This window comes from Oryza brachyantha, chromosome 2 (genome assembly GCF_000231095.2).
Source record: "Oryza brachyantha chromosome 2, ObraRS2, whole genome shotgun sequence".
Classification (NCBI taxonomy): Eukaryota; Viridiplantae; Streptophyta; class Magnoliopsida; order Poales; family Poaceae; genus Oryza; species Oryza brachyantha.
Window position 1 is genome coordinate 15,434,691 of NC_023164.2, and position 20,376 is coordinate 15,455,066.

General features: G+C 39.6%; 3 protein-coding genes across 8 annotated transcripts; 1 reads left to right on the top strand and 2 right to left on the bottom strand.

Moving 5' to 3' along the window:
* Window positions 1-6,962: 6,962 nt before the first annotated feature.
* LOC102712419 (exosome complex component RRP45A-like) lies at window positions 6,963-14,390 on the bottom strand. 5 transcript variants are annotated; one of them, XM_015833813.2, is made up of 12 exons: window positions 14,197-14,390; window positions 13,628-14,071; window positions 10,136-10,325; window positions 9,785-9,994; window positions 9,599-9,694; window positions 9,382-9,496; window positions 9,051-9,131; window positions 8,772-8,960; window positions 8,364-8,632; window positions 8,210-8,265; window positions 7,583-7,808; window positions 6,963-7,498 (listed from the first exon to the last, which is right to left on the bottom strand). In XM_015833813.2, exons 3-11 carry the CDS (start codon window positions 10,261-10,263, stop codon window positions 7,612-7,614), a joined length of 1,341 nt encoding a protein of 446 aa, XP_015689299.1. In that variant the 5' UTR covers window positions 10,264-10,325; window positions 13,628-14,071; window positions 14,197-14,390; the 3' UTR covers window positions 6,963-7,498; window positions 7,583-7,611. The 5 variants fall into 5 exon arrangements, with proteins under 5 accessions (XP_015689299.1, XP_015689298.1, XP_015689297.1 ...); XM_015833812.2 differs by having other exon boundaries at window positions 14,181-14,390; XM_015833811.2 differs by having other exon boundaries at window positions 13,628-13,797; window positions 13,994-14,390.
* LOC102713046 (ammonium transporter 3 member 3) lies at window positions 14,302-17,125 on the top strand. The gene is made up of 3 exons (XM_006647299.2): window positions 14,302-14,993; window positions 15,073-15,358; window positions 16,465-17,125. Exons 1-3 carry the CDS (start codon window positions 14,349-14,351, stop codon window positions 16,971-16,973), a joined length of 1,440 nt encoding a protein of 479 aa, XP_006647362.1. The 5' UTR covers window positions 14,302-14,348; the 3' UTR covers window positions 16,974-17,125.
* LOC102712694 (protein FAR1-RELATED SEQUENCE 7-like) lies at window positions 15,247-20,067 on the bottom strand. 2 transcript variants are annotated; one of them, XM_015833810.2, is made up of 3 exons: window positions 17,745-20,067; window positions 15,503-15,570; window positions 15,247-15,415 (listed from the first exon to the last, which is right to left on the bottom strand). In XM_015833810.2, the coding sequence occupies exon 1, from the start codon at window positions 20,029-20,031 to the stop codon at window positions 17,899-17,901; it is 2,133 nt and encodes a 710-aa protein (XP_015689296.1). In that variant the 5' UTR covers window positions 20,032-20,067; the 3' UTR covers window positions 15,247-15,415; window positions 15,503-15,570; window positions 17,745-17,898. The 2 variants fall into 2 exon arrangements, with proteins under 2 accessions (XP_015689296.1, XP_006647361.2); XM_006647298.3 differs by lacking the exons at window positions 15,247-15,415; window positions 15,503-15,570 and adding an exon at window positions 16,827-16,885.
* Between the last annotated feature and the right edge of the window lie 309 nt (window positions 20,068-20,376).

Sequence of the window (20,376 nt, forward strand, 5' to 3'; positions counted from 1 at the left end):
TTCTTGCTATTTATATCGTGCGCTGAAAAATATACGGTGATTGAGACTCGCTTTGGAAGTAGACGTTTTATGGTTTGCAGTGCTGAAAATGAATGATGATTTCGGTATAGCAAAACATTGGTATAGCAATATATCAAACTGATAAGTTGTGTTGCAGACAATTCTATAGTCAACGTTTAGGGATAAGGAACCGTGCTAGGAATATAACTATTTTAATTTTACTTTCGCTAAACCATTAGTATAAAAATGGTGATACATGAGATTTTTAGTTGACCATTATTATATATCGTAACCAAATTACTCTAACCAAGCTAAATAGAAATTGTATATATTAACCCAAGATGAACATATACTATAAAACAATATTGACATACAATAGAGTATTGTACATTATACAGTTAGCTAGTTGCTTAAGGATCTTCACGTCATAAGTTGATAAGATTATGAGATTTCGGAAAGATATCTTTTGTACTCTTCCCTTATAAGTAAAGATTATTATCTTTTCCTCAAATTGGTGCATGATTTCAGCGGTTCAAAGCTCTGTACTCGATAAAGTAATAAAGCATGCGTACAACGATGCCAAGTTGTTAATAATGCATCTTAAATAACATTTGAAAACGAATGAAAGAAAAACCCAACAAGAAACGAAGGGCCTATGCTACAGTGGTAATATGCCGTCATGCATGATGCAAAACAGCACGAGTTGGAGTAATTTAGTTTCTGATTTTTTTTACTCAAGATTTTTTATTATATGATACTCCTATAACCAATAACAATAAGACACAAGGAACACGAGAAAATGGAAAAAAAATAAGGCAGATATTTAATCATCGATCAGGAGGCAGCTGCAGGCTCGACAAAAAGGACGTGTAACATTCAGGCATGGTGTTCCACGACCGTTGCTTGTTTTGTTTTTTTTTTCAAATGCTGAAACGGAGACAGCTTTTTTTTTTTGGGTTTCGTTTTTGTCATATTACCTGTGCTTATTATTTTTTTTTCTCGAGAAATGTTGGGAGTCAAAAATAAAAGATAGGCACCCGGGCCCGGTCTGATCTTGTTGCCGTTAACAGCGCTTTCATGCTCCATGCCAATGTGTCCGCCGTAGTATCTTGGAAGTACTGTACTAAATGTCCTGGGTATCTGGCGCCGAGACGCCAAGGAAGGGCACAGAATTGTTGCAAAAATAAATCATAGCGCCTGCCGTTTGTTGGATGAATTATATTGGGTCCAGTAGTCAGGCCCCTTTTAGATCATCAACATGATAAAAGTTTTATCATTTTGAGGCACTTTTGATAAAATGGATCTAAACAGTAGAATAAGAAAATGATAACTTTATATTTAGCATTTGACAGTTTGGACTAATAAATTTCGCCCAAAAGTAAACAGGACATGAACCATCTCTCACTTAAAAAAAAGGTAACTTTTGCATGTCTCTAAACATCAACTTGCAAAAATACAATACAAAAATTTTTGCCACCAAAACTTCTGTCATTTACTCCCTTCATCCCAAATTGATCATCATATAAGGGTTGGGTGCAAAGACCAAGAATCTATTTAATCAGCATTGAAAAAGCTAGAATCACACATCCCAAGCTACATGCATACATGTAAAATTGGAATTTGCAAATCACACCAAAACTGATTGGATAGTTGCATGTAAGCATTTAATCTGCATGTGAACCAAATGGGCCTTCACACTACAATTAATACACAATATACTCTCTTATCTTATATTATGATCAATTTGAGATTTCTCTTTTTCTAAAATATGATGATTAATTTGGAATGGAGGGAGTATCATTTTTCATTCGAAATACCTCTAAACATGGCCCCAATCACCTTGGGCCTCCCGCCTCTCTCTATCACACCTGTTACACACGGACACACCTCAACGCCCCCATGTCCTGCAAGAATACTGTCATCTTCGCCACTTGGCAACATGACTGAATAGTTTTATAAATATGTTTCATATTGTAAGATATATTATAAAATATTTTGATTATATTTATATATGAATCGAGGAATGTATTAATATGAGTATGGAGAGGTCAAATTATCTTATTTTATAGAATAGCTGTAATACTTCATCAGTCTCAAAATACTAGTCATTACAGTTTGTTTAATAAAAAGTTTGGGTTTGAGAAAAGATAATTATAATACTAGTTATTAAATAATGAACGGTGTAAATGGGAGGGTGGAGGGTCAGTGGTAGGATCGACGAAGAGAAATTTAAATATAAAGTAGTTGACGCGAGTAATAGTATTTTATATCAACACAAGTTTTTTAGATAACTTTTCTAAATTGACGAGCTTTTTACTATAGGTATAGGTAGATATGCCGTCCGTACTTTTTGGAACGGGGCATCTTAGTTCCTACCAAAACTTACCAAATAGTGTTGCCCGTGGTATGTTGTACAGTCACCCAAGAGCCAAGATTCATTTAATTTTTATTTTATTTTTATTTATAAATATTTTTAATAATGTATCAGCCGGTAACTGGTACAATTTTGATATTAGCTATTACCATCTTATTATCAGCTGATATCAACTAAATATCAATTGGTACCGTGCGGGTATTGGTTGGCATCGGTGCGATATCAGATATGATACCGGTGAAATATCATCATAGAAATCATCCGGTTTCAAAACGGGATACCGTACAATAGCAACCCCAAACTTTTATATATGTGTTTTTATGGTCTCATCTTTTCGTTTTTTTTATGCTTATAAGTCAAAATTTGATTTTTTTAACTAGAGTTAGTTTGTGTTTTTTCATCGTCATTTATTTTCCAATCTATGCTTTATCACTAAGAAGTAAGAACACATATATAAAAGTTTATACATATTATTTTTTGTTTGCAAATATATCATTAGACATTTTCCCTAAAAACGCAAAACGGTGATCCTCTTATTGATCCACAAGCAAATGATAAAAATAAAATACAAAGACAAACAATATAATAAATTAAATTAAAAATTAAAAAAGTTAAATTTTGATTCATAAATATAAATAAATACGAAACAACAAAGCTGACTGCGTAAACTAGTACCAGTGGATTGCAGCAGGTTTGCATGCGATGAAAGCACACTGGACCTCACGCGGTGGCCAATAGCCCAAGATATTCGACGGACGTACTACAACGCTCGGGCTGCCTAGTTTACTCAGTCCTCAAAAAAAACCAATTCTCTTTTTTTTCCGTGTCCAACGTTTAATCATCCGTCTTATCTGAAAAAATTTTAAAAAATTAGTCACACGTAAAGTACTATTTATGATTTATTATTTAATAAAAACAAAAATATCAATCACAAAAAAATTTAAATAAGACGAAGAGTAAAAAATTATATGTAAAGAGTGAAAAAATAATTTATTTTGATACGGAGGGAGTAGCCATTTGACCATAAAAAAAGAAAAAGAAGAGGCTAATAATAAATCAGCCCTCACGAGGAGACAAAAAGAAAAAAAAGGCTGGACATTATCACCGCCGTAATCAAGGCGGGTGGAGGGAACCTTATGTTTTTTTTCTCTTTTGCACGAACGGACGGTGGAGAGGATCTCCACTCCTCCGGACCCCGTGAGTGGGGCCCGCCCGGCCGTACAGGGGGCCCACCGGCAGGCGAGGCCGAGCCGGAGGCGTCGGCTGGTGGGTGGGTGGTTGGGTCGTCCGGGCGGGCCGCGGGACGGTGACCACGCGGGACACGCGACGCCGAACCCGTGTCCACACGCGGAAGCCACAAGTAGTCCAGCTGCACGTGAAGCCCCGCCACCGCCGCTGCCCTCTCGCCAGCGGCCAGCACAACGGCGACGGCGTATGGCTTTGCCTGACACCGCGGGCCCCACCTCCACAAGATATTTGTACTACTGCATCCGCTCCGCAACGTACTCCGTAACGTAAAACTTTCACTTGTTTAGATTTATTCGTTAATAAATGTATATAATTTATATATTATATATATATATATATATTTATTAGCATTCATATAAATCTAACAAACACTAGAAATTCTTATATTATAAAACGGATGGAGTAACATTTAGAATATGTTATTATTATTTCACGTTATAAGATTTTATGGTCTTATCTAGATTCATACGTGGACTAGCAATGAATCTAAGGAAACTCAGAAAATCATATTAATATGAAACGGAGCGAGTAACCATTATAAAGTTATGAGATGAACTAAGATGGTGTCATCGCTGCTGTTGTATCGGAGTCTTCGTTTGTTTGGTCCGACAACAATCGATTTGGTGCTAAAGTAACCGTCACGCCTCTTTTCAAAAAAAAAACTGTCAAGCCGTATTTTCGTCCGCATGGCTTTTAAATTGCTGAGGATTATTTATGTATTAATATATATGTTTTGTATATGTATATAGATTTATTAGTGCACATATATAAATGTAGGCAAGAGCATAAAGTTTTATAACATAGAATGGAGAGATAAAAAGTAATAAAATTTAAATGTATTTTTATTGATGTGCAGCTCAAACACACAGGGCAAGCTTATTAATTAGCGTACATGCGTATGCAAAAGTTATCGTGTAAAAATCTTAGACAAAAGTTTTGATGCTATAGTTAAAACATTTATATAATTTAAACTAAAAGCTACTACATGATTTTGAGTACAAAGTTGCCCTAAAAGAAATTAAAAGGCAACCAAAAAGCATCGGCTACTCGTAATTAGCAACCCCTTTGAACACACTTAGGTCGTTGCGTATTTCTATCATCTTTTTGAACCTTTTGTTTTTAAATTTAATACCTAAACTCTTTTAAAATCTTATTTGCACACATAAATCTCTAGCCATTCCCCCCTAATTAGCGGAGCCAAATAATCGTGTCATGCCATGTGCGCCAGTTGATGGTACACTATTTTCCGTCACGAAATGACGCTCCCATGTCAATATGTTGGTGTGGGACAAGAACGCTATCACACCATAAATTAAAAAAAAATCGCCCGTAGATCATCTCATCCAATCACCACACAACTGTGGCCAGTGGATAAAGGAGGTTGGGGCTGACCTGTCAGAGGCCATGTGCTGCCGCTGGCCGGTGGGCCACCCCACTCCTCCCCTCTGCGAGGATCATCTGCTGACACGCCGTTGCTTTCCAATCCTCTCTGGAAGGCTCAACAATTCTGGTTTAATTAAGAGTGTAGATCAAGTCTTCTAAAAGCAAGTTTAAGTTTAATAGTATATCCAAATATTGATTTTAATTTATCTATAGTCAATCTAATAGCCAATTCATACAATAGTTAGTTACAAAACATTAATACACGGTCCCATATACACCGCGTTTTGAAGTCCGTATTGCAGCTAGCTACAAATTAGTAGCTCATTGTTTTTCTCTCTCTTCTCTTATCTATTTAGAATGGCTACAAATTAATAACACATTGCTCTTCTCTCTCCTCTCTTATTTATTTAGATATGTTTATAGCTGGCTTATATCTATCATTATACCTGCTCTAAGGAGGTGTTTAGTTAGGGAAATAAAAAAAATTTGGACGTCACGTCAGACGTTTGACCGGATGTCGGAAGGAGTTTTTGGACACGAATGAAAAAACAAATTTCACAGCTCGCCTAAAAACCACGCGACGAATCTTTTGAGTCTAATTAATCTGTCATTAGCGCATATGAGTTACTGTACAACTTATAGCTACTCATGGACTAACTAGTCTCAAAAGATTCGCCTCACGATTTCTCCCATAACTGTGCAATTAGTTTTTTATTTCATCTATGTTTAATGCTCTAGCTAGATGTCCAAAAATTTAACGTGATGTTTTGAGAAAAAAATTTGAGAACTTAACAGGCCCTTAAAAAAAAGAGGTAGCTCATTCCTTTTTTTAAAAAAAATAAAATGCTGCTGGTGCTGTTGGATAGGATGAACCACAGCTACACTCCATTGCAAATTTGCAAGGTGTAAACAAAACGAGAGAAATATATTGCACATCTTTCACACCAAACAAGCACGTGGGTAGTTAGCTCCAAGTCAAGGCCAGAACAGCAGATCTAAGAAGAGGAAGCTTGATGGTGAAATAAAGCTTATTTTTTTGTCTAGAAAAATAGCGCATGCTTAGAATGTGGAGTCACAAGGCTTGAAAGCATTACAAAACGTACTCAGTTTTATGTCGCCTAGAAGGTAAGTAAGAAAGCACAATTTTTTGGGTTGCACCATTTTTTGGGTTGCTTTGCCGTCTGAGAAAACCTCCTTCAGGCGCCGTTTAGTCTGAAATTTTTTTTGAAAAAAGTGCCACGTCAAATGTTTGACCGAATGTCGGAAGAGGTTTTTGGATATAAATGAAAAAACGAATTTCACGTCTAGCCCGGAAACCGTGTGACAAATTTTTTGAGCCTAATTAATCCATCATTAGCACATGTTGGTTACTATAGCACTTATGGCTAATCATGTACTAATTAGACTCAAAAGATTCGTCTCAAGGTTTCTTCCGTAACTGTGCAATTAGTTTTTTGGTTTATCTATGTTTAATGCTTTATTTATGTGTCCAAAGATTTAATGTGATGTTTTTAGAAAAAATTTTGAGAACAAGGCCTTAGCCTCGTTACTTCAGTACTCGGGCCTGTTTGGGATGTTTGGGAAGCTTTATATTCTGAGAAACAGCTGCTTGGTAGCTAGCTTCTGAAAATCTAGAAAAGCTCGTAAACCCAGGTTCTCCAGATTCTGGATTCTTAGTTCATTTTTCAGAATCTGTAACTATAGATTCTCAGAAGCTGTGGACCGTTTGAGACAGCTTCTGATAGAAACAGCTTCTACAGCTAGGAGAAACTCCCCAAATAGGCCCCTTGTCCTTCAAGGAGAAGCTGCGAAACGTGGGCAAGTGGACAAGGCAATTTCTGGTCCAGCAACCACTTGTATGGGCTTAATTTAAAGCCCAATACAAACAAAGACATAGGCAAAATTTCCGAAGTATTAACAGACAGCAATAATAAAATGAAACAATAACCTGCAATGACTTTTGGTGGAATTTGACATGAAGATTAATTGAATGAAACCCATTTCTGGATTATGGGTGTTCTACAGCTTGTACACAAATTTTCAATGTTTGCGGCTTAGCATTTGTCACAATTAAGGCACATAAAATGACGCCATAGCCTGCAAAGACTTGTGGTAGAGTTTGACTTGAAGATTAATTGGAACCCATTTCTGGATTATGGGTGTTCTACAGATTGTACAATTTTTTTCAATGTTTGCGGCTTAGCATGCCACAAAAATGGCACACAAAACATCAGCAAAAGAAGAAACCCAACCCATGGTGCTATGGTGAAGAGATCCTTCAGTCAGGAAAGCTTAGCTAGGTGCTACAGAGATGTTCAGGCAGATCGATTGCAGCAACAATCATCACCATAACAAAGGGTATAGAAATGACAGAAGCCTTCCACGCTGATTTGAATCCCATGAAAATACCTCCGACTATCTATCATGTGCACCATCAAGAGAACAATGGAAGTTAGCCAACCATGCCCACAAACATCAAGCTATCTAACACAGCTGCAATTAGGTCAAAACAAAACAGTCAATATCACTATATTAAAAGAGGATATAATACAAAACACGAACACTAATAACTCTTACTTGACAGGCCTATATAAATTACAGGTCATCTAACTCTTGTTGTGCTGCTTTTTCTTTCTTTTATGTTTTGGCTTGACAGCATCCTTTAGACTCTTTGGTGATACAGCTTGTGTCTCATCTGACCCTCCAGCGGTCAACCTTGATTCACTTTGCACCTCAGGATTACATTCAGTTAACATTGGTTCGACATCCTCCTGCTTGTTGTCCTTAACTGTGGGTGGTGGTTCTGCATATTGTAAGGTAAACTATCAGATGTCTGCATATTGTAAGGTAAATTATCAGGAGGATGGGCATGCTTTGTGATATTTAAGAATCATTCGTGTCCTAGGTAAGAGAACAGAAGTTTTCCCAACACCTATCACAGATAAAACGGCAATCTGTAGTTTATAGAGGACACGACTGGAAGAATATTGGTGGACTGGCAGGAGAAGACGGCCTATTGTTCCATGTGTAATGCCATATAAATTATGGTTCACTCAGCCAAACCTGATTTTTCTGTATTATGTTGTTTGAAGGCAGAAACACTATAGTGATTTGAATTTATACATATGTTTAAACACTCTGTATGCTCATGCACTGGTACAATCACAATCAAAAATAGAATAAAAGGTACAAACTTAACAGTACCAGGCAATTGTGAAATTCTGAGGGAGCTTAATGAAACTCCTTTAGAGTATGGATCCCTACATTGCAAGAAAATCAGGACAGGTTGGCAAAACATGTTTCAAGCAAAACTGCATTGCATAGATTTAGTAAACAAGTATAGTGCTCCAATAACTACCAATTTGATGGACCACCAATGAATTTGGATGTTTGTTTATGTTTAGAAGTTCTGTCCACAGTCAAGGATGAATTCCTTTTTATATTTTGATGGTCCTCATCACCTTTGCTTATCTGCTGAACTTCACTGGAGGCCTTTGTACTTTGAGTTTCCAATGCACCATCGGCGCTCCCCTTCATAGCCACAACAGGAACACTATCCTTTTTCAGCACTGATGCTGGCAAACGCTTTACTTTCTGCAGTGCCTTCGCAGAGGTGTACGACGTAACCTGAACAAAGAGATGCTTAGGATGAGATGCAAACTCAAATCATCGAAATATAAGGAAGTTGACAAGACACGTAGTTTTGCAGTTCACAGAACATCAAAGCAGGCATATAAACTATAACAAAATAGGTTTTCTAACTGACCTCATTCTTTATTTTGCTGGTTATATCAGCAGCCTTTACTGAAGCAATTCTTAAACATTGCATGATAACACTTGACATGACACCCTCTCCACCTGCTTTCTGGATGGCACATACATCACCATTTGAGTTAATCGTAGCAGTCATTCGTCCTCCCATAACAGCTTCTTCCTTATATGTCGGATCAATAACCTAAACACAAAACTCAGCCAATGAATTGTGGATGAAAATAGCACAACATAATGGATGGCAATAATTGAGCCTGACATTTTAGAAATATACCATGATGTTACCCTCACCAAAATATGCAAAGGTTACAGCAATGGGGAGATGGTGAATTGTTAAAGGGATTGGATCCCTGACCTGTAATTATTAAATAGATGAAATAAAGCATAAGATAATTTATTTGTCAGTGCAAATAAAGGTACTACCATATGACAGTTGAACAACAAGGTTGTGTCTCAATCACATGCTATATGAAGCTAGAGATGCCATATAAATTAGCTAATCCTCCTTTGCACGGACGAACCAACTAGCAAATGTCATTCCTTGTTGGCGAACTTTGAAATCTGAAAAATGCATTACCAATACAATACAAAATATTACAGCTTACCTCAGGGTCATGTACCGTAACCTGTTGACCATCATCCCCTCCGACCGTACATTCAGGCCTTCGGAACGTGGACAAAGCTGCCAGCGCGGCAATGTTAGCAGTGTCAATGAGATTCCTGAGTGATAAAACCATCGTATCAGGCACAATTAGACCTCGTAGGCGGAAATGTTCGCGCACCCAGTTACACCACTAGGAAATTTTATGCATCAGCTCATACCCCCCATTATCCAAGATGTGAAGGTCGACGCGCACGGACCAGACATGCCTCCCGGCAACAACGCACAGGGACTCCATGTCCACGGCTCGGCTCTCCCTGCGAAATCGCCGGAAATGCTCAATTAGACTCCGCGCTCACGGCCATTTCAACGAGATTACCAAAACAGCAGATCATCAGGAGACCCACCTTAGGCCGCGATCGATGACGCGACCCAGCTCGATCGCGGACTCCCCAGGCCGCCCAGGCTCGAAGGCGGGGTCGGCCATCGGGGAGAACTCGGTGAAGATCGCCAGCGTCCCCTCGTTGGGCCTGTCCTTGTACGGCTGCACCAGCTGCGCCGTGACGTACCCCATGACGCGCGTCTCCCCGAGCTGCACCTCCGCCGAGCCATCCTCCCTGCACGCACGCACAACGATCAACGCTCGAGAAGCTTTCGTCGGAACGAAAACCGCGCGCCCCAACCCCCATGGCCGTCGCACACGCACACAGCGATGGTGGCGGAGGAAGAAGAGAGAGGAGGCTGAGAGGGCAACCTACCTGCCGAAGAGGATCTTGAGGCGGCGGAAGTCGAAGGGGCGGCGGCCGTCGACGCGGAGGTCGGACTGGAGGGCGCGCTCGATGAAGTCGCGCTCGTTGACCGTCGGGCGCCACCGCTGGTGCTCCATCGCATCGCCTCGCTTGCTCGCTCGCTCGCCGGCGGCGGTGGTAGCAGCTAGGGTTTTAGCGGCTGCGGCGGGAGGAGAGAGAGAGCGGGTTAACGCCCAGCCCAACGAACGGCCGGTGGGTTTGACTGAATTGAGCTGTGCTGGGCTAGGCCGCGTCGCCAGCTGGGGCCGGCCCGCGTCCGGCAGGCCCCACAAGGCCCAAAGCAAAACACCCTCCTTTTGATCCGTGAGTCTAGAATTTTTTGAATTTTAAATTTTCAATTTACAAATTTAATTTAATTTAAATTTGTAAATTATTTAATAAATAAAATTTAAAAAATGCTGTGATTCTATGTTCCTTCGGTGACTGCTTTAATTATTTAAATTTTAATTGAGATTTGATTTTAGTTTTTTTATTGTTGTTTATTTTTAACATTTACTTTTAGATAGTTTAGGATAAATGTATATAAATTTTACACATAACTTTTTATCACTGATAAGTGTTAGCGCTTATAATCGGCATAAACAAAATGATCGACATGTTTTATCACTCACTATGTGCTACCTTTAGTCCTGAAACATGTCTAATTTCACAGCTAAAGATAGCTTCTCAAGTTGCGAAAACATGCCGTCTTGTACAAGTAGATGATCTAAAAAAATATCTTACTATTGTTTTTCTATTAGGGTATATATAAATATTAATAAGTATATAAATTTATTGAAGTTTTTTTAAAATTAATCTATGCATTTGTTTTCCACGCCTCTAAAAGTTTGATATCAATCTCGTCGTTCTATAGAAGTATTTGAAAACCGGAAATAGTATATTTTGAGATGGGAGGAGCACCCAGTATGTGTGTGAAATATTAGCTATTGTAAACTTCAAAAACTGATTAATGTGATTAGCACACACAAAAAAAGAAAATTCATTAACGCATGGTTAGTTAATTATTAGCTATTGTAAACTTAAAAAATTAATTAATCTAATTTTTAAAGTAACTTTTATATAATTTATTTTTAAAAAATGTATCGTTTAATAGTTTGAGAAACGCGCAAAAAAAAGAAAAAAAAGTTAAGGTCACTCGCGAAATAGATGATGCAAGGGGAGAAAAGAGGTTCCAGCAGATCATTCATCCCATCATCTAAAAATATAACATCATCCATATTAGAAAGAGAAAATTTAAATATGGATGTTATCTCCTCTCTTCATATCTCAGCATCCAATCAGCATCCAATCACAAGAGAAGATATCAATAACAACAACAACATGAGGAGGTGGTTATAAAATATTAACAAAAAATATATATAGATGATGTGATATGAATACTCTGTTAGAGTGATAACTAATATGAATAGAGAATTTATTTTTAAATGGTCATCCAAATGACAATATATATGATAAAATTTATATTAACTCTTGGGAATGCTATTAGGCTTTAGAAAAAGAAAGCATGTTTAAGTTGGACGTCGTTTTAACCTTGGGAAGGTTTCCAAGTCGCAAGCGAAAGCACATTGGGTCAACGGAAAAGGACGAAGCGATAGATATGCAGCCTTGGGTGCACCGGTCGAAGAAGTAGGCGGACGCCGACGAAGATACGAGCATCTCCACTGACCATTCACGACTCGCGGATGCAAATATGCAATGTAAACAAGATTCTGAAACAGCCGATCTAGCCCACTTGTTCAAAACCAGGTCACCATCATCGCCTTCGAGCGTATAATATACTCCATACTTGGGATAGTTTTTTGTTTGAAAATGATAATGCCCCACTTGGTTTCTTAGAATGAAAATATATAGTTGAGGCATCATCATTATTTTTAGATTATCTGATATATTATAGGAGTAAATTAAATATTTTAAGAAATAAAGTTAGTAAATGGATTTTAAAAAGTGGTCTAAATAGTGTAGTGAAGTAGAAAAGAGTTTTTAAAGGAAAAAAATTTTCAAATCAGAGTAAGTATCATTTCAATAACCAGGTGACTAAGACAAAAATAACAGGGCCTAGCCAGTATGGGTATAAGGATTTTTTTCATGCTTCTAAAAGTACAATTTCGCAAAAAACTTTCTACATCAGCATTGCTTAGATAACTTTTCGAAGCTAGTTTAGCTTTTATTATGGATCCAAAAGGTTTTCATATTGAAACATGCCCATAAGTGCAAAACTTATGGGGGATGATTGTTTAGTATCAAACGGTATATTTATAAATAAAACTTTTGTATACGTATTCTCAGTGATATAAAAGCCAAAGCTACAAAATAAACTATAATAAAAAATATCAAAATCTACTCTAAATTTAAAGCTAAAAATTTAAATTTTGGGTTATAAACATAAGCACATGTAAAAAGATGAGGACCGATTGACATCAAGATGTCAAACTGTTGCCTTACTAGCAACAACCAGAACTTAAAAGTTGAAATTTCAGTTGATTTTGATGTTTTCTTAACATAATTTATTTTTTCAGAACCGGTCTTTAAATTGCTAAAACACATACCTCCACCCCAAAATAAGTTTATTTTTCAGTTTTTAGATACAATATTTCGACTCTTCATCTTATTTGAATTTTTTTGCAATTAATATTTTTATTGTTAATAGATGATAAAACATGAATAGTATTTTATACATGACTAATTTTTAAAGATCTTTACAATTTTTTTAAATAAAACGAATGGTTAAACGTTGACCATAAAAATAAAAAAAATAAAGTTATTATGAAACGGAGGTAGTATATAATATTTGTACCTATAAATTATTTCTTGTTTCTTTTAGTTTTACACAGTTTATCAGCCCTGGAGCAAACGATGAGAAGCTCGGATACAGCCAACCATCTACAACTCTTTAGTTCACAAAAGGTTGGTCCCAAGGAAGGAATGCATTGAGTGGACACTAGAAACTGCCCCTTCATTCCTCCAAGAACATATGATTCGTGGGGGTGTTCAGCCAGGGGAGCATGGGCATCACTTGGGAAGAGATGTAGCTCCTAGGCCTGAAGTTTTCACCCATACCAAGGATCATTACAATGTTTTAGTTTATGGATGCTTAACTGAATTTCTAGCTGATAACACTATACAGCTCACAAACAAAACAAGTCAACAGCAACCCCTTCTGTCTCGATCAGCCACTGACAGAAACAAATTTAGTATCACAGAAATTCTTAAAAAAAACAGTATCAAACAACCTCACCCCATTAGAAAAGCACCACGGATCTCCAATAGGAGAGGAACAACATGCATGCCGAACTGCTACATCTTTTTAAACTTTTCTTGAACGAATCGCTGGAGTAAGTATCAGGCATAAAATAATTCCATCTATACCTCGGAGTTGATTTGGTGATTCCTACGGTTCCTTGAAGAGGTCATGGAAAGACAGTGAAGGGAGAAGATACTTACCGGCTGCTGCAGCTGTTCTTCCTCTGTGAGATTGTGAGATGCCGTCCTTTTCGCGAGCCGTTCAAGGCTGGAAATGCGGCAAGTCTAGGTCAACCAAAGTACCTTTCTGAATGTTGCTTTCTTCTCATTGTTTTCATTTCTGTATGCTGCGTCTCCGCATGCGCCCGCCCCTGAAAGGAGAATTTTAAAAAAAAAGATATTAAGAGAAAAATACCAAGTACTGTGCTTTCTTCTCTTTGTCTTGCACTGTTGCTCATGACCTGAGGTCAGATCATATGTAGTTCCAAGTCACACATAAGGCAAAGGACACTACTAACACTAGTAGAATAGTAGTATTTAAAGCATATTTACAACTTCGAACTGAACTTGGTGTGCCGTGTCAAGGCGACTACCCCAGAGGATTTGATTACTTCATGCCTTGACAATGGTGTGAAGTAGCATGACCTTGTGGTTATCAAAACAAACAAAACATCAGTTAAGTAGTAAGATCACAGTGCACGAAGCAAAAGGCACAAATAGTATACTTCTACAAGTACAGGCTAGTTAGTATCACCAATAGGAATATATACTTGCATCATGGCCTCTCCAGACTTCAAGGTCGTTTTGAGACAGCGTACTTGTTTGTGGCCAGGGATCAAGGCATATATACACCCCAGATCAGCGAGTCAGTAGAGAAATTCTTCCCCCTTCTTCTCCTGCCAGCTCTTCCAGTGCCACAACCATGGCGGGGGCGATTTCGATGGCATACCAGAACAGTTCGTCATCGCCGGACTGGCTGAACAAGGGCGACAACGCGTGGCAGATGACATCGGCGACCCTCGTCGGTCTGCAGAGCATGCCTGGGCTGGTGATCCTGTACGGAAGCATTGTCAAGAAGAAGTGGGCCATCAACTCGGCGTTCATGGCGCTCTATGCCTTCGCTGCCGTCTGGATCTGCTGGGTAGTCTGGGCATACAACATGTCCTTCGGCGACCGCCTCCTGCCCTTCTGGGGCAAGGCGCGGCCGGCACTCGGGCAGAACTTCCTTGTGGCGCGGTCTGAGCTCACCGCCACCGCCATGCACTACCGTGACGGGTCACTTGAGGCGGACATGCTCAAGCCGTTGTACCCAGCCGCCACCATGGTGTACTTCCAGTGCATGTTTGCCAGCATCACTGTCATCATCCTCGCCGGCTCACTGCTTGGGCGCATGAACATCAAGGCCTGGATGGCCTTTGTGCCGCTCTGGATCACCTTCTCTTACACGGTCTGCGCCTTCTCGCTCTGGGGTGGAGGCTTCCTCTTCCAGTGGGGTGTCATAGACTACTCCGGCGGCTATGTCATCCACCTCTCCTCTGGCATCGCTGGCCTCACTGCAGCCTACTGGGTATGGCAAATGTCTTTCTCTGGTTAAATTCACCGTTCCAGTTCTGCATCTATGATATCTGACATCTCATACCATTCAGGTTGGACCAAGATCAGCATCAGACAGGGAGCGATTCCCACCCAATAACATATTGCTAGTTCTAGCAGGGGCAGGGCTGCTGTGGCTTGGATGGACAGGCTTCAATGGAGGAGACCCATACTCAGCTAATATTGACTCATCCATGGCAGTTCTCAACACGCATATCTGCGCATCCACCAGCCTACTCGTGTGGACGATCCTGGATGTCTTCTTCTTCGGGAAGCCGTCGGTAATTGGCGCAGTGCAGGGCATGATCACTGGCCTGGTATGCATCACCCCTGGTGCAGGTGAGAAGCATCCCCTTCCTCCATTAGCAGGTGGACTAGCTCAGCCAAGGCTAACCACTTAAAATATTGCAATTTGCATCAGTACCTTGTCACTATAGGAATCAACTGAAAAGTCTCAAACTAAAGAAAAACAAGGAATAGTACCTTCAGCCAATAAGGTCTGCATCTGATGAAGTCAATACCAAGAATCCAATAGCAGCATCTTCTATAACCTGCACAGTATTGCTTGCATTGAAATGGAAAAGAAATGCTTCGTTTTTTTATTCCACTGCTAGTGTAAACTACAGCATGATTGGCCTTAAGAAACACAGCTGATTTATTAATGCATATTGTAGTCGTGTTTTCTCTGACGCGACACTCTTGCTACTAAGCTACCAGCAAAGGGCATCAATTGACCCAGGTTATTAAAAACATGTGACAGTCAGAATCCATCCATTTAGCACCACTGATTGATTATTTTATAAGAAACGGGTTCAGCTGCTATTCAGAAGCTACTAATTTGCTTTTATAAAAGCTAAACTAACTGGATATTTTTGTAAAAAAGCCTCTGTTTTGTCCCAATTTGGACTATTTTTCGTTCAGTTCTCCATTGGCTTGAAAAAAATTGTGTCGCTTTCAATCTTACACAAGGATAATTATGAACCATGACTGACTGAACACATGATCCTGACCTTGGGCTTCCCTACCAAATTGACTTAGGAAGCTAGCAACTTTAGCGATTGGTTACACATAATGCCCTCTAGTCATTATATTAAGTTAAACTCTTATGTGCAAGTGCATTTCTTTTTCTTCTATTCCCTGGACCAGGCACAGTTTTGAAATTTTATAGGGTTCAATATGAAACCTATCAATAGCTGTGCTAGTACTCGTGCACATAGAGAAAACCAAAACACTCCATGGTCATTTTTTTTATTTCTTCCTCTGAGTATCACAGCACTAAACAAAACAGGGGAAATAAAGAGATATAAGACCAAAAAAGAAAAAATCAATGTAGTCCAACATTTTTCATGCTAGGTGTGATCAACAAAACAATATAGCAACATGCATGTGGTTATTGTATCATTTTAATTGATCAACAACAACTAACCAGATGTGTCACTCAACAGGCCTGGTACAAGGTTGGGCAGCTATAGTGATGGGAATCCTTTCTGGTAGCATTCCATGGTACACCATGATGGTACTGCACAAGAAATGGTCATTCATGCAGAGGATTGATGACACACTTGGTGTCTTCCACACCCACGCAGTGGCTGGGTTCCTTGGTGGCGCCACTACTGGACTCTTTGCTGAGCCCATCCTTTGCAGTCTCTTCCTCTCCATCCCCAACTCTAAAGGTGCATTCTATGGTGGTGTCGGTGGATCACAGTTTGGGAAGCAGATTGCTGGTGCACTCTTTGTCACTGCATGGAATATTGTTATCACTTCCGTCATATGTGTTATCATCAGCCTAATCCTTCCCCTCCGTATAGCTGATCAACAGCTGCTTATTGGAGATGACGCTGTACATGGTGAGGAGGCATATGCTATCTGGGCAGAGGGAGAGCTCAATGATATAACCCACCACAACGAGAGCACACATAGTGGTGTCTCTGTAGGAGTGACACAGAATGTTTGAACAGTACCCACTTTATTGAGGAAAAAGAAATAGAACTGTTTTTTTTTCAGTTATCGATTGATGGAACAGAAACACCAGCAAATGAGAAGAGAAATATATATATATATGGAGGGGAAAACAGATAATTAGCTTATTCCTCCCTCATATTATAGCAGTTATTCATGCAATGCTCTATGCAAGCATTATACTTCTTTGCATTAATTTAAGATGGATTTCAACAAGAAGAACTTGCAATGACTGACTTCCAATAAAGCTAGTAGGCTATCAACCACAATGCATAATCACAAATACACAGGCAGGAAACTGCTAGACATCCCAAACATTCAGATAGAAAATATGAATCTGAATTTTACCTAATTCTATTATCAAAGTATTAGGTAAAATTCAGATTTCTAAGCTGATAACTTGGCATCTTAAATCACAGGCAGATGTGCTCAAGTGCCATCCAACTGAAAACCAGCTACTAAAGAACGTACTTCTGTAGGCAAAAAAAAAAAAAAAACTAGTTGCCATCATCTCTCATAAACAGCTCTGAATAAGCAGTGTTCAAAATTCGTACTTCAACATAAACTAAACCAGCCTAAACTCGCTTATGTTCATCCTAGGCTTGAGTTATTATGGGAAATGTCAGCGATGTGCAATCTGGCCAGTTTCAACCACCAATATACTCCCCAAAACAGTACTGAACTATTCAACCACATATCAATTTGACAAGCATGGATTCATGGGTATTCACAAAGATAACTAGATGAGAGAAGCTTATAGACTTACTCAAACTTGCATCCTGTTTCAAAAGTTCATATTTTCATTTCTTAGAGTACACTTTGAGTTTGGGTCAGTAGAAACTCAGGCATATCTTCTAAGGACCACGAAGTACGCACCTTTCTCATCCTCAGAAGTCTAAGAAGGTCAATCAAAGCTTCTTTCAAGTGGCATAAGAAAGTGCATATTGGGTAACATTTTCTAGATATTTCTCCAATTCCTTTTCTCCACTCTCAAGAGTTTCCCAAAGTGATTTCCTCAATTCTTCATGCCCTTGACTCTTCGTAACAAGGTCATAAGCATAGCGCATAACATGGTTGCAGTATGCAGCTTCATCATCCATACATTCCTGATAGGATGATTCGTATTGCTTTGGATTAAAAACCCACTTCTTAGCACCCTTGGTCCACCTCTTCAGTATATATGTTTCTGGAATACTGCACACATTCTTGATGCTAAGAGCTTTCAGAGCATGTGGACAAAGTAAACCCATTGTTTCAAACTTACTACAGCTGCAATTGAGTTGCATTGTCGACATATCAAAATGAACTATGCAGACTCTTGACCCTCGCCCTTGCATTGTCATCTCAAATTGATATCTGTTGTCATCTTCGCAATGAAGCTGCTTGAATTTTGTAGCGCCACACCCATCAAGAAAATATGTCTCAAACAACTTGTAGATTCTATGTGTATAAACTTTTGCTGCATGATTCAAAATATCACTGTGCTTTATAATACAAGCAGGCGGCTTTTGGCTGCATCGCATATCTTCATCAAACTCTTTTTCACGCCAATCTTCAGTCAACTTATCCACAGCAACAACAATTGCTGACATAGAGGTCAATTTGTCAGCAATGCAATGAAATATATTACTCAGACTGTCACATTGTGGCTCATATTCGACCCCACCATCAAAAGTGTGTTTGTTGAGAGCACCAGACCACTTCTGCTTAAGTTTATAAAGTTTTTTAAGCCATTTGTTATCCCCCAGCTTAAACTCGCTAAGCATCTCAGCCCATGCCTCCTCAAACTCAGCTTCTGATTCACATCCCTGCATGCATTTGGTAAACAACTTATTAAATGCTTTGGAACCATTAAGTGCACCAAGACGAGAAGCAGCATTCTTTTGTATGTGCCAGCGAGAAATGCGATGACATGTATTTGGAAATACTTCCTCAATTGCCTTTGACATAACTTGATCTTGATTGGTAAAAATTGAACGAGGATGCCGATTGCCCATTGCTTCCAAGAAAGACTTAAATAGCCATACAAAAGATGACATAGACTCATCAGCTAACAGAGCACAGCCATACATGGTGCTCTGCCAGTGGTGGTTCACACCAACAAAAGGAGCACAAATCAAATTATGTTTGTTTAAGCGATAAGTTGAATCAAACACAACTACGTCACCAAAACAGTCAAAGTCAATCCTGCTCCTGCCATCACGCCAAAAAAAATTAGTCATCCGACCACCTCGGTCTATTTGAACATCCCAATAGAACATACCATCTTCATTTGCCCTGCTCTTAAGGTGTCTTACAAGGCTCTGCAAATCTCCATTTCCTATGGCTGGTGACCTTGCCATACTACTATAACATGGAAGTGAATCTTGCTTCGACGTATCTGTGTTGTTGGTTACATCAGTGCTTCCTAAAGTGATTCGCGAAGGTGCACCAGGTGCTTGGTACCCACCATACAACATAGCTTCCACAGAACTTGACCTCCCCGCTATAAGTGATCTTGCAGACCTTAAAAGATGTCGCTCTTCAGGTCTTGCCAGGTTGTGGTTGTGATCAGAGACCAGCCGGATAACCTTCCACTCACCCTGGTCATTCACTCTGAAGCGGACCATGGCCTTGCAATTCGTCCTAGTATGCGGGTCGTTGAAGTTTGCATCAGTAAGCTTCTCCCCTTCCTTCATGCCTTCCTTGGAGCAGAAATAATCCTTGGTCCTGATCCTTTTCGTGCCAGTAAAGTAGGACTGCTTCCCCTTTCGGATACTGAACCCCATGCGGTGCCCATAGTCACAGTACAGCTTGTACGCTTCTTCCTCGCTGTACACTACCTTCCGGAGTAGTTCCTCGGTGCCTTCCTTGCTGCCCTGAACCGTTGCTGCCTCTTCAGTCTCGGCTTCGTCACCATAGCCTCTCCTCCCCATTTCATCACCAGAGTTAGAAACCACCCCCTGTCCTTCCATGACCCTGTCATTACCAACATCATCATGCTGCGACACAACTCCTTGGTCTACACCAACGCCCATCTCCACAACAGCGTTAGCACTATCGTCAACGCACATCGGATCTCCACCCCCGCCTCCACTGCCGCCTTCACCGTCATTGTTCACCATCGCTGCAAAACCCCAAACAATTGAACAAAAGCACATAAATTTGTTTAAAACCCAGTGCAAAAATAGGTGGAGAGGGAAATCATGTGTCAAATGTCAAAGCTGTATCATAAAGCAAGTGTAATAACCACCACACCTATCATTCATACACCAACCAAATCCCATAACCCACACATAGATAGTAGAAACAAAACAAGAAATGCAGTAAATTACGTGAGTACCAAATGCGGATAGTCAAATACAACCTTCGGTAGACGGACTAAATCATAAAATTTAGTGATACGATCTTAATTTTTT